Genomic DNA, 13,606 nt, shown 5'->3' with positions numbered 1-13,606 from the left:
AATAGATATGACTAAAGCCTCAAGTGGGAGAAAATGATGTGATTAGAGAACACTGAGATCAGGGCCAATAGAGTAAACACCCTCAGGATTTTTAGTCTTAAAAGAACATGGGCAGAGACAACAGATAGAAGGAGGCAGAAATGCAAAGAAAACCCCAAATCCTACTTTCCACCATTTTAGCAGCTTCTCTTTTTTCTCTTTGGTTAGATCCAACCATAGAGTCAGAGAAAGGCATGAAATCCATCTTAGAGAATAAGATGGTTAAAGAAAATTTATCCCCAAACATATAAACCCTGGTTATATGACACAGTCAATTATCTTTCATTGTATTACTCAGGTCGTCTCTTCAATCAATAGCTAGCCATTGATTCTCAAAATGAGATCTTTGCAGTTGAATTAATTTGCACTCTGATCACACAGAAGCCTTTAACTCTAGAAATAAAGTTACTCTATGAAACAAAGGCTGCTTGACAAAGTGTGAGGTTGTTATCATGATATCAATTATTATTGTTTAAGAACAAGGAGCAGAGCTAAAAATGTTTTCTTATCCCTTTGGTAGCTACATGACAAACTTATAAACAAATCATGTATGTAATTTGCCTCATGTTAATAACTTTTTGCCTCATGTTAATAACTTACCTAGTAGTTTTCTCAGTTCCACCATGATACCTTTGTTCCTCAGATTATATATAACAGGATTCAAAGTTGGGATTAAAACGGCATAGAAAAAAGAAATTAGTTTCCCCATTCTTTCAAATTGATTTGGTTTGGGTTGTAAATAAGTAATAGCAGAAGAACATAGTTTAAAAAATAGTACAGGATATTGAATAATATGTTAACATGTTAAAAACTCTTCAAATAGCATATTGTAAGTCTGTTTAAATTTGACTTCATCATTATAGAGTTTGGTTATGAGCTGTGGCCTCTTTCTATGTGCTTTCTCATTGTCCAGGAGTGTAGCCTGGGCTTTTTGACATAGTGGAGGAAAGGTTTCCACTGTTAAACAAGACAGTCCTAATGCCCAAGGACTATTCACCCTTGTTAATGTCCTACTGACCAAAGCTAATCACATAGCTAAACCAAGGGTCAATATGGGAGAGACCAACAAAAAAGGTGTTAACACAAGAAACAATGATTGAGGTTATTACCACATAGCTGTAGCATGGTCTTTTTAATTATCACATAATTGTCTATTGAATGCATGCACCACATTTATTAAAATAATTTTCAGTATGAACATTTCATTTATGTCTTTTTCTTAGAGAAATAGTGCTGCAATAAACATATTATATAATTATAATTTGTATTAGTCATCTTCATACATACTCATTCATTTAGGTTATTATTTTTGCTAGAATATTATTTAGCAATGACTATGTAGTATCTAAGAATGTTTATTTTTTCAGAAAGACAACAAAGGAATAGAAAATGGAGTGATTTCAATGATGAGATACACTACATGTCTTTTTAGTTACATGTCTCAATTACAGCTTATAGTGTGAGGGAAGATTGATGCTTAAAATACAGCATTGCTAAATAAATAAATAAATACAGTTGTCACAACTCTAAGGACATAAAGGTCCACTAAAAGAAAATTAAATCAAATGAATCTTCATAAAAATTAAATACGACAAACAATAAATTCTGTTAACCTCAATTGCCACACAGTCCTAACAGTTTGGGAGGAACTTTCCTCAGGGCCTCTGTAACATCTTTGTTCCGCAGACTGTATATTAGAGGGTTAAACATTGGGGTCAAAATGGTGTAGAAAAGAGAGAGCAGTTTGTCTGTTCCCTCATATTGATTGGATTTGGGTTTCAAATAGGTGATAGTGGCTGATCCATAGAATAAAACGACAACTATGAGGTGGGATGAACAAGTGGAAAAGGCTTTGGTCCGTCCTGTGTTTGATGGCAACTTCAGGATGGTTGAGATGATCCTGCTATAGGACCCAAGAATCAACACAAAGGGAACTGTCACAAATAGTATACCAAATATATAGACCAACATCTCATTCACTAAGGTGTCTCCACAGGCCAGCTTGAGCACTGGGGGAATGTCACAGAAGAAATGGTTGACTTCATTAGATCCACAAAAAGGCAGAGAGAAAATTTGGTATGTTTGCCCTATGTCCACTGGAATTCCACTGATCCAGCAACCAGCTACTAACTGGATACAGGCTTTGTGGTTCATGATTAAAGGATAATGCAGAGGGTTACAAATGGCCACATAGCGGTCATACGCCATCACTGCCAGAAGGAAACACTCTATGGCTTCCAGCGTGAGGAAAGAAAACATCTGTGCAGCACAGGCAAAAAAAGAAATATTTCCTTTGAGGGTCCAAAGATCCATGAGCATTCGAGGAAGAGTGACAGTCACATAACATATTTCTAGGAAAGAAAAATTGCTGAGAAAAAAATACATGGAAGTTTGAAGAGTAGGATTGACTCTTATTATTAGAATTATGATGCCATTTCCCAGTAGAATAATCACATAGATGAGTAAGAATAGACCAAAAAGAAGCCAGTGAAATTTGGGAATATCAGAAAAGCCCAGGAGAATAAATTCCATTATTGTAGTGAGATTTGTTTCTGTAATTTTTAATTTGCTTTCTGTCTGTGGATTTAGATTTCTTGGCTGCATTTTTGTCTTCAATAATTGGATTGCAACATGGGTTTAGATCTTTAAAATTTCTTAATTTCTTTCTGACATTTGTATTCTGCGATTCTGGGAGATTCAATATGAAACCAGAAGCATTGAAGACATCTGCATTAAAAGAAAATCAATGCAATCAATTAAATTCTTGAACAATTGATTTATAATGCTAGATTTTCATTCTAAATGTGCCAATATGATCCAGATAGCTACACATTTTTATTGAACTCACAATATTGGAAGGAATATTACAGGTGATCTTTTTCTTTCAATCTAATTATTTTTTTTAACCCAAGGATTTGCTCTCTTTTCAGAAAGACTCCTGTCTGTGCAGATATTGTTCTTTCTTAAAGTTTCAAACATTTTCTTGGGATCTTGCTTATTTCATTTGTGTTCCTCTTTGTAGAAAGAATGTGAATCCCTCACAGTATTATACTCAAATAGGACTTGCTTTTACCATTCATTGAGGGAATAAGGTTTTGCATTTTTATTTTCTGTGCTCATGTCATTGTCATATTTATTTAAGTGAATGTGTAAGCAATTAAGGCCAGGTACCTGTTTTTACAAATTCTCATATCATCTCCTATATGGTAATAATTGCATTTAATAATTATTAATTTATAACCTCAAGATATATAATCAGTTTAAGTCAACATGTTTTTATTTTCTATTACCAATTATATTCATATTCATCTGCTAGGGTTAGAATCCAAGCTTCCTCATTAAAAAACTCCCTAAACCACGTTTAAGCCTTTTTCTTATATTTCTTCCATGATAAAACCCAGGCTTTAGTTAAAACCAACTTTTTATTCTTTGGGGCATGTGCTGAGGCATCTAAGAAAAATGCGCTGAAGAGAAACGCATATGTCTTTGGTCTTATTTAAATAGTGAACACAGGTCGGGTACTGTGGCTCACACTTGTAATCCTAGCACTGTGGGAAGCCATGGCGGGAGACTCACTTGAGCTCAGGAGTTCCAGAGTAGCCTGAGCAAGAGGGAAACCCCATCTGTACTAAAAAAATTTAGACAAATTAGCCAGGAATGGCAGTTCAAGCCTGTAGTCCTACCTACTTAGGAGGTTGAGGCAGGAGGTTTGCTACAGCCCAGGAGTTGGAGGTTGCAGTGAGCTATGATGAAGCCACTGCACTCTATCAGGGGTGACAGAGTGAGAATCTGTTTACAAAAAAAATAGTGAACACAAAAAGAAAACAGCAATTAATTTTGCTGAAAGATGCTATCAAACTTCTTTAGTATGTGTTCTCTTTTTATCCTACCACATTTTACCACATTAGTTTACTATTACCTCTTCTCAAAGATCTGCCTTCACCATTCCATATCATCTGTCATCCCTATTAACAGCTTACATCATCTTACTTTTAATTAAGGAGTCAGAGAAAGTCCACACAAATTTCAATATCTTCTCATTAACTAATTTTCTGTCTACATTTCCCTAAATAAGCTTTATTATTATTATTTTTTTCTTCCTGGTTCATTCAGATGAAATGCACCATTGAAGCTTCCTCCAAAGGAGTCTAACCTGGTCATTCTACAATAATCCATCCCTTCTCTGCAAAATATTCAGAGTGATTTATTCCTTTCTCTCACAATTGCATGAATACTATCAGCCTGTCCTCACTTCTGATGTACTTGTAAAAATGCTTTGTGGAGGGGACAGGGAGCCAGGTTAAGAAAAGTGTTGATTTATAGCATTTACCTGCTTCTAAGACCATATTTCAAGTTCTCCAGACTTTGCATAAACCCAACTGGCTGAAGCACACCACACCACTCACTTTTTCCAAACCTTGAAAATAGGTTTATTCTTCTTTCTACACTCCCAATACCTTAGTTAAAGTTACCCTCTTATTTCTGGGAATAGTCTACTAGCTTTGCCCATCTACAATTCATTCTGCACATACACATCTCACAAAATCTAAGTGGAACTTTTAAAATATAAAAATCTTATCATTTTAACTCTCCCAACTTTATTTTAGTGGCTATGTTAGTACCATAATTATATTAGTGCCATTGGATGAATTCTTTCTTAATCATATTTTTTAAAATTTTTGTTTGAAAGTAGTTTTATCCCTATTTTTTATTACAAGCAAAATAAATTGGAACTCAAGATGTTCACTAAATTTTCCCAAGTTTTCACATATTCTGTATTTCAATTACATACCATTGCTCTTTCCATATCCCTTGATTTAACAGGAAAACAATTAACTTTCATACACTTCATTCTTGTGTTTGAAGATAGGCAATCCTGCTATGTATCCCACTAGTTCTTTGGAAGAAATTGACATGACAATTCTGTAAGATCTCAACTCCCAAGTATTAACTTGATTTTATGCCATGCACTATGCTCTTAATATATTTTATATTAAGATCCTCTCCTTAAACCCTAAAAATAGATATTATCTAATTAAATAAGTAGTTTGTTATTTTAAATTAGTATATTAATATTTGAATATTTTCTATTGTTTTTAAGCTTGGAGTATTTTCTTCTTCCTATTTTGTGTTCATATCATCTCTTCTAAACAGTCATCCTCATTTTATTTATTGTAAATTTTATCAAGCACTTTTTTCCTATTTAGTAAGTAAAGGTCTCAACTAGAGCCAATCCATGAAAGAAATGCCAGGCTGAGAAACAAAATCCTTGAACTACAAGTTGGTATATGTTATTTTACATGCCCAAGATAATTCAATTTACCTACATGAATTATAACTCAGCATCCTTGTCTTTAATTAGGAAAAAATACATTGATACATAAGACTGTGAATAAAGTACTTAAGTGCTGTAAATATTGTTATGAGGGTACAGACACTTCAGAAATACTTAGAGCAAGCTGAAAATCACAAATCAATTTACTATCAGGTTTATCAACTTCCATAAATCTTCTTCCAATCTATCCAGACCATGATATAATATCTGGCTTATGAAATCTAACACTCTGTTTCACTGATTAGCCCTCTGAGCTGCTCTTTGCCTATTCATCTGTCTTTCCTGCCCTTGATGTTACATTTCATGATTAATTCTACAAAGAATTTAGCGACAGGCTCTGCTCTAACATATTACTCTATATAAGACTGTAAAGTGAATTGAAAGTAGAAATTTATATTAGAATTGGTTAATTTCCATGTAGTCAGAGAGGATTATTAAAGGTACAATGACAATTTAAAGGCCAAATCTTTAGTATTAAATGACATAAAGTTCCAATAGTTCTAATTCTTATTTAGGGAATTAAAATAGTTGTTATTGCTAAAAACACTCACCTTTTGACATTTAACTATTTTGAGTCTTAATAATTTTTAGGTATATTGCTTTATTTTAAGCAAAAAATCAACGTTCCTATTTAAAAATCAAAGTAATATATGTTAATAAAAAGTTTAGCAAATATTCTCAGCTATATTTACAAATCCTACCATATTTATAATATTTGATTAATTATAACAAATGATTATAAAACTTGGGCAAAAGAATTTAAATATTTTCCAGAAACATATACTTTGAAAGATACAAATGCTTAATATTTTTTTAATAGAAAGAGATTCCCTAAGAAAAGGAGATCCTTTCCATGGAAATGCTTTTATTCAGAATGGGCAAAACTTCTTTTATAATCAGCATGGCAACTATAGTAATTAATTCATACATAATATACCATTTTTATTTTTAGTTTTATTAAGAGCATATTTCTTAAGATGAATAATATTAATGCTATTATAAGTATAAACATTAGATAAATTGGTTAGGTATTTATATATTTCAAATGCTTGAAACATATTAGTTAATTTAACTTTTTAATTCAGAAAATCAAAAATCGATAGTGTTGTCTTAAATAGTGATTTCATTTTCAGAACAAGATATATCCATTATTTTAGAAGATTGATATTATTTACTGAATCTTCACAATTAATAGTTCTGCATTGAAATAGTATAGCAAATATTAATAGTTTATATTTACCATTTTCAGTTTTTCCGAAGTCACTTCTTTCTCATTGATGAAGTCTGTGTGTATTTTAAATGTTTAAATTGTGAAAGATCCATACCATTTTTCAACATGACCTCAATCTGCTTTTGATACAGCAAGTGCTCTTATTGAGGAAATAGCCACTTTTTCCCAAGGGGAATATGTCTTCTCCCGCCTCAGAACTAAATCACATGTTAAATGCTCCTCTTTGCAATTATTGCAATTATTTTGTTGAGTTTTTCCAAACAATTCTCCCAGACATGCCAGACTTTCCAGCAGTCTCTCTATGGAATATAATCTTGTATACTTTTACTTTCCCAAGTATAGGAAATATGCATGGATGTCCTAGAAGATACACTCGTAATTGTCCAATATTACATGCAGGAAACGATTCAACTTCCTTACCTATTGATTTCTTACCTGTCTGATTTTATTTTCAATAATTACTCTTCATAGAACTTTTCAGCATGTTGTGCCTCTTGTTAACATCATCTGAATATAATTTGCATGTGTTCTCATATTTAAGGCATACCAGTATGTTTTGTAAAAGTAGGCATTTGTGGTTGTGGGGTAACTGTTATGAAGACAAAGGCAATCCTGACTTACAGAAACTAAACATATTTTATTCAAATTGTTATGTTCTCTCTAACATGATATGAGGCCATGGTTACATAAATTGCTTTTGTACAGTTTGAGTCAAAGTTATAAGTGTATCCATCACCCAGATAGTGTTCATTGTACCCCTTAGGTGTAAATTTACCCATCCACTCCTGCCCCCTCCCACCTGCTTGATTTCTAATGAGTTTTATTTTCATATGTGCACATAAGTGTTGTTCGATTAGTTCCAATTTAATGGTGAGTACATGTGGTGTTTGTTTTTCCATTCTTGTGATACTTCACTTAGAAGAACAATCTCCAGTTCCATCCAGGTTAATACAAGAGGTATTAGTTCACCATTATTTATGGCTGAGTAGTATACTAATGGTATACATATAGCACATTTTATGAATGTGCTATATACTAATCCATTCACGTATTGATGGTCACTTGGGTTGTATCCACATCTTTGCTATTATAAATTGTTCTGCTAAAAACATTTGAATGCAGATGTCTTTTTTATAAAATGTCCATTTCCTTTGGGTAAATATGCAGTAGTGGGATTGCTAGATCAAATGGTAGTTCTATCTTTAGTTCTTTGAGTTATCTTTATACTATTTTCCGTAGAGGTTGTACGAATTTGCAGTCCTACCAGCAGTGTATGAGTGTTCCTATGTCTCTGGATCCATGCCAGCATTCATTCTTCTGGGATTTTTTGATATAAGCCGTTCTCACTTGAGTTAGGTGACATATCATTGTTGTTTTGATTTGCACTTCCCTGATACTCAGAGATGTTGAGCATTTTTTTTATATCTTTGTTGGCCATTAGTCCATCTTCTTTTGAAAAGTTTTTGCTTATGTATTTTACTACTTTTTAATGGGGTTGTTTGGTATTTTCTTGCTGATTCACTTGAGTACTTTGTAGGTTTGGTTTATCATCACTTTATCAGATGTACAGCATGCAAATATTTTCTCCCATTCTGTAGGTTTCTATTCACTCTAATGCTTGTTTCTTTGGCTGTGCAGAAGCTTTTTAATTTGATCAGACCCCATTTATTTTTTTGTTGTTGTTACTCTGATTGCTTTTGGAGTCTTCTTCGTAAGTTCTTTGCCTAGGCCAATGTCTACAAGAGTTTCTCCAACGTTTTCTTCTAGAATTTTTATAGTTTCATGTCTTAGATTTAAGTCTGTTACCCACTGTGAGTTGATTTTTGTGAGAGGTGAGAGGTGCAGATCCTGTTTCTGTCTTTGACATGTGGCTATCCAGTTTTCCCAGCACCACTTATTGAATAGGGATTCTCTTCCCCATAGCACATTTTTGTCTGCTTTCTCAAATCTCAGATGGCTATATGATGATCGTTTTATATCTGGGTTCTCTATTCTGATTCATTGGTCTATGTCTCCCTTCTTGTGCTAGTACCATGCTGTTTTGTTTACTAAAACTTTGTAGTATAGCTTGAAGTCTGGTAAAGTGATGCCTCCTGATTTGTCCTTTTTGCTTAAGATTGCCTTGGCTTCTTAGGCTATTTTATGGTTCCATACAAATTGCAATATTATTTTTCTAGATCTGTGAAAAATGACATTGGTATTTTACTGGGGATTGCATTGAATTGGTAAATCACTTTGGTCAGTATGGACATTTTGACAATGTTGATTCTGCTGAACCATACTCACAAAAATCTGGAGGTGTCACCCTACCAGACTTTAAGTAATACTACAAGGCTATATTAACCCAAACAGGGTGGAAATGAGGAAAAAAAAAAAGAAAAGAAAATTGAGACATAAGCCAATTTAATGTAACAGAGAAGCCAGATGTAAAACCATCCACATATTGCCATCTGATCTTCGACAAAGCAGAGAGAAACATACGCGATTGGCCAAGATAAGTTTTCCCATTTGTTTACATCCTCACAATTATCTTCCTCAATTATTTCTAGTATTCCTTGTAGGAGTCTTTTATCTACTTGGTTAAATATATTCCTAGGTACTTTATTTTCTTTGTTGCTACAGAATGGTTACTCATACTGTAGAAATTATTTCAGAACCTGGAGAAGGAAGGAACCCTCTCCACTTCAAACTATGAGGCCAGTATCACCTCAATACCAAAGCTAGGAATGGATGGAAGAGAAAAATAAAACTATAAGCCAATATCGTTTATGAATATACATCCAAAAGTTCTCAATAAAATTCTAGCAAACCATATTGAGCTGCATATCAAAAAAGTCATCCACAATTAAGGGGGCTACATCCCAGGGATGCAAGGATGGTTCAGCACACGTAAATCCATAAATGTGATTCACCACATAAACAGAAGTGAAACAAAAAACCATATGATTATCTCAATATACACAAAAAAAGCATTAGATACAATTCAATATCCTTTAAGTTTATGATAAGAACCCTTAACAAAACAGGCATAGATGGAATATGCTTAAAATTATAAAAGCCATATGTGACAAATCCACAACCAACATCATACTGAATAGGAAAAATTGAAAGCATTCCAGCTTAGGTCTAGAACCAGACAAAGTTGCCCACTGTTACCACTTTTATTCGACATAGTGCTGGAAGTTTTTGCCAGAGCAATCAGGCAATAGAAGTAAATAAGGGTATCCAAATGGGAAAAAAAGAAGTCAAACTATTGCTCTTTGCTGGCGATATGATCTTATATCTAGAAAACACGGAAGACTCTGCCAACAGATTCGTTAAAGTGATAAATAAATTCAGCAACTCTCAGGTTGCAAAATCAATGTGCACAAATAAATAACATTTCTATACATCAACAATGGTTGAACAGAGATTCAAATCAAAGACTCAATTCTTTTCACAATATTTGGTTAAGTTTTTATTCCATTCCTCTAAGTTTGTAGCCTTAGAGTTTGCAATTTGAAAATTGGCCTAACTCCTCAGGGAATTAAGTTACTAGCACCATCTGGATTGGTTATGGCTATATTGGTATCTTGCTCGTGTTTGTTACTTATATAAAGACCCAAGAGCCAATGAAATGAATTTATGTTCTTAAAGTTTTGTTTTTAGTCTTTTTCCATGAGCACATACTGGTTATATTCATTTCAGCTATGATGGCAATTTTCATTTGTCTTGGTCATATGTGGCCTCTATACAAATTCCAACTCCCAGAATCATAGATATCTGAGGGTCATGTAGCCCTTCCATCCAAACTTTAATCTGATACAGAATGCATTCTCAAAATGTAATCTGAATCTAAATGATAGTTTTTCCACTGAAGCTAGACATACCTTCTTTTTCATTAGAGCTTACATTAGTCTTAGATATGTGTTATGAAGTCTTAGATTTCACATATTTCCATTCTTCATTCTTAGACTTCTTATATGGTCAGGTTTTACTACAGTACCCTCCTGAATCTAATATTTATAAAGCGAAAACTTGGGAAATTTCTTGAATTAATCTGGGCCACATGTAACATGAATCATGTGAATCCAAATACTTAATTAAATAAAACTGTTTAGTGATTAAATATAATAGTTGTGAAGTTCCTAGAACACAGCAGGAATTTAGCAAATAGAAGCCATAATAAGTAGGATCCAGTTGACATTTGTTTGCCAGACAAAATGAAATACAATTGACTCGTGAACAACACAAATTTGAACTGTGCTGGTCCACTTGTACGTGGACCTCTGCTCCTCCAGACACAGGAAAACCAAACCTTCTCTTCCTCCTCCTCCTCAGCCCACTCAATGTAAACATGACTAAGCTGAAGACTTGTATGATGATCCACTTCCACTTAATGAATAGTGAACATATTTTCTCTTCATCATGATTGTCTTAATGTCATTGTCTTTTTTCTAGCCTTACTTATTGTAAGAACACAATATATAACACATGTAGCATACACAATATGTGTTAGTTGACTGTTTATGTAATAGCTAAGGCTTTCGGTCAACACTAGGCTATTGGTATTTAAGATTTCAGGGAGGGCCAGGCGTGGTGGCTCACGCCTGTAATCCTAGCTCTCCGGGAGGCCAAGGTGGGTGGATTACTCGAGGTCAGGAGTTCGAAACCAGCCTGAGCAAGAGCGAGACCCGTCTCTACTATAAATAGAAAGAAATTAATTGGCTAACTAATATATATATATATAAAATTAGCCGGGCATGGTGGCGCATGCCTGTAGTCCCAGCTACTTGGGAGGCTGAGGCAGAAGGATTGCTTGAGCCAGGAGATTGAGGTTGCTGTGAGCTAGGCTGCCGCCATGGCACTTACTCTAGCCTAGGCAACAGAGTGAGACTCCGTCTCAAAAAAAAAAAAAAAAAAAAAAAAAAGATTTCGGGGAGTCCAGAGTCATACATGAGTTTTCAACTGTGTGGGGAGTCAGTAACCCTATGCCCTGTTTTTCAAGGGTCACCTGTATTCTTTTTTAACAAAACTGACTATAATATTCCCTATGTATTAGTTTTCATTATTGCTTAATTTTAATATCACCACAAATTTTTACCACTATGTTCTTATGATATGTGTTTATTGGTTTGATTGCATTTGATCTATATCAGTGACTTATTTCTTCTTATTTACCCCTTTATTTTTTAAAAAAAGCCCACCATTTTACCCTGCATTTATCATCTTTTGTCATTTTCCTTCTATCCTCCAATTATCAGTTTACTCAATATCCCTAAAAATTACTTTTATGTTCAGCTAATGTAATAACAAAAATGTTGAATATAAAATTTATCCTAGTGTCCTAATCAGCTAAATTACCCTGAATGTTAAAAAAATCCACTGTATGAAAGTACACACATGTACATGTGTGAACAAATACACATACACCTAAATTCTATGTAGTAATTGCTTCTACGTCTCTGGGTCACATTGAAACATGTGTATATATTTCATAACTGCTACCAACAGCAATGTATTTATAGAAGCATGTGACCATTAAGAAGTGGGGGAATTTAGAGTTCTTTGAAAATAATATATAACATGTACTCATAATTAAGTTATATAAATTATAATAATAAACACCAGTGGAGTCTAATGGAGTTAATTTTTAATAGTTTGGTTTTTCCATATAGAGCTTCACATAAGCAAGAACATGGTGTAGACAAGAGCATCTGTGATGAGTTTTCTCTAAAACTGAGAAAAGATGAAATACATGAATTGCTATATTTTGGAAAGAGTGTGGGGGCTTTACTTTCCCCAGGCCTACCTTTAGCTGTTTTAATGAAACCTACTGTTCACAAAACCACTGGGGATTCTATCCTCCAAAGATCTTAAACCAAATATAAACACAACAGTCAGGAAATAAAGGGAAAAACACCCAAGCTTTCTGTCAATACCAGGTAGGTGTCATGTTTATGTGTTCTAACAAAGGAATCATAGATGCCTTTTCTAGTTTTCAAAAAGAGCAACTCTCTTTTTTATTTCTATTTTTGCACATATCCTTGGTAATAAAAAAACAAAAAGAGCAACTCTCAGTAAATGCCGTGAATGTAAGGTGGAGAAAAATCATCCGCCTCAAATATATTCCAATTATTGGGGTAAGTAAAATTGAATTTGGCCATTACCAAAGTCAGCTGGCTGTTTTGAAATTATTTGTGATTTTGTTTCATATTGCATTTGATACCTGTATTTAAAGCTTCATGTCATTGACATATATAAGTTACAAAAGAAAATTTATTTAAAGAAATTCTTTGAAATCTATGACTGATTATTATAAGCTATTGAATTTTGTTAAATCTGAGAAAAATTGCACCAATTTTTTGGTCCTGTTACCAGAGCTAATTTTTAGACTCAGACATTAATTTATTGTAGTATAACTGATATTACAGAACGAGAAAAGCATAGTATGTTTATTAAGTAAAAATTAAAGAAACAAATATGAAATCAGTGAAATAAGAAGAAACTCATAGTCAAAGTAATAAATTTGTTTTTTTTTAAAGAAAATCTATCAAGGCAAAACTAACTAAACAATATTAAACCAAAAAAAGGCAAACAACCAAAAATTAGTCAAAAATTCATGTGTCAAGTATGTGAACAAATGTTCTCTATTTAACAAACATTTGAAGAACACCTATGGTATGCCAGGCAATTTTCACATATTTTCTTACTTAATTCTCACAATTACCACTTGAGGAAAGTTTATAGATTAAACCACTAGCTGGGCATGAAATCACATGTTTCTCTGATAAAAAGTGACTAGTCATTCCTTTTAACTTCTTGTAGTTTCAGTAAAATGGACATAATCAAAGCTATCTTATAGTGTTGTTTGCATTATTTGAATTGTTATTAAATAGCTTATTTTACATCATACTGGTGGAAATTTGAGCCCATACCTTTATCACTATTTATTCAATATTAGGTAAATATTATTCCCAAATAATTTTAAATTCTTTATCAGGGAATATCATATTCATAAA

At 33.3% G+C, this 13,606-nt stretch overlaps 1 protein-coding gene across 1 annotated transcript; it reads right to left on the bottom strand.

Moving 5' to 3' along the window:
• Positions 1 to 622: 622 nt before the first annotated feature.
• Positions 623 to 2,586, bottom strand: LOC105861271 (olfactory receptor 10AG1-like). Its single transcript, XM_012746664.3, has 2 exons — positions 1,833 to 2,586; positions 623 to 789 (listed from the first exon to the last, which is right to left on the bottom strand). Exons 1-2 carry the CDS (start codon positions 2,569 to 2,571, stop codon positions 623 to 625), a joined length of 906 nt encoding a protein of 301 aa, XP_012602118.3. The 5' UTR covers positions 2,572 to 2,586.
• Positions 2,587 to 13,606: the final 11,020 nt, after the last annotated feature.

The sequence above is a fragment of the Microcebus murinus genome, chromosome 4 (genome assembly GCF_040939455.1).
Source record: "Microcebus murinus isolate Inina chromosome 4, M.murinus_Inina_mat1.0, whole genome shotgun sequence".
NCBI classification, from domain to species: Eukaryota; Metazoa; Chordata; class Mammalia; order Primates; family Cheirogaleidae; genus Microcebus; species Microcebus murinus.
Note: the sequence above shows the minus strand (reverse complement) of the source record. Positions and strands in the feature narration are given on the sequence as shown.

Excerpts from the sequence above, each read along its gene's own strand:
- LOC105861271 (XM_012746664.3), bottom strand. The coding sequence starts at position 2,571 with ATGGAATTTATTCTCCTGGGCTTTTCTGATATTCCCAAATTTCACTGG. Across the intron at positions 790-1,832 it reads TTTATTCTATGGATCAGCCA|CTATTACTTATTTACAACCC; the intron begins CTATCACCTATT and ends TATGTTCTTCTG.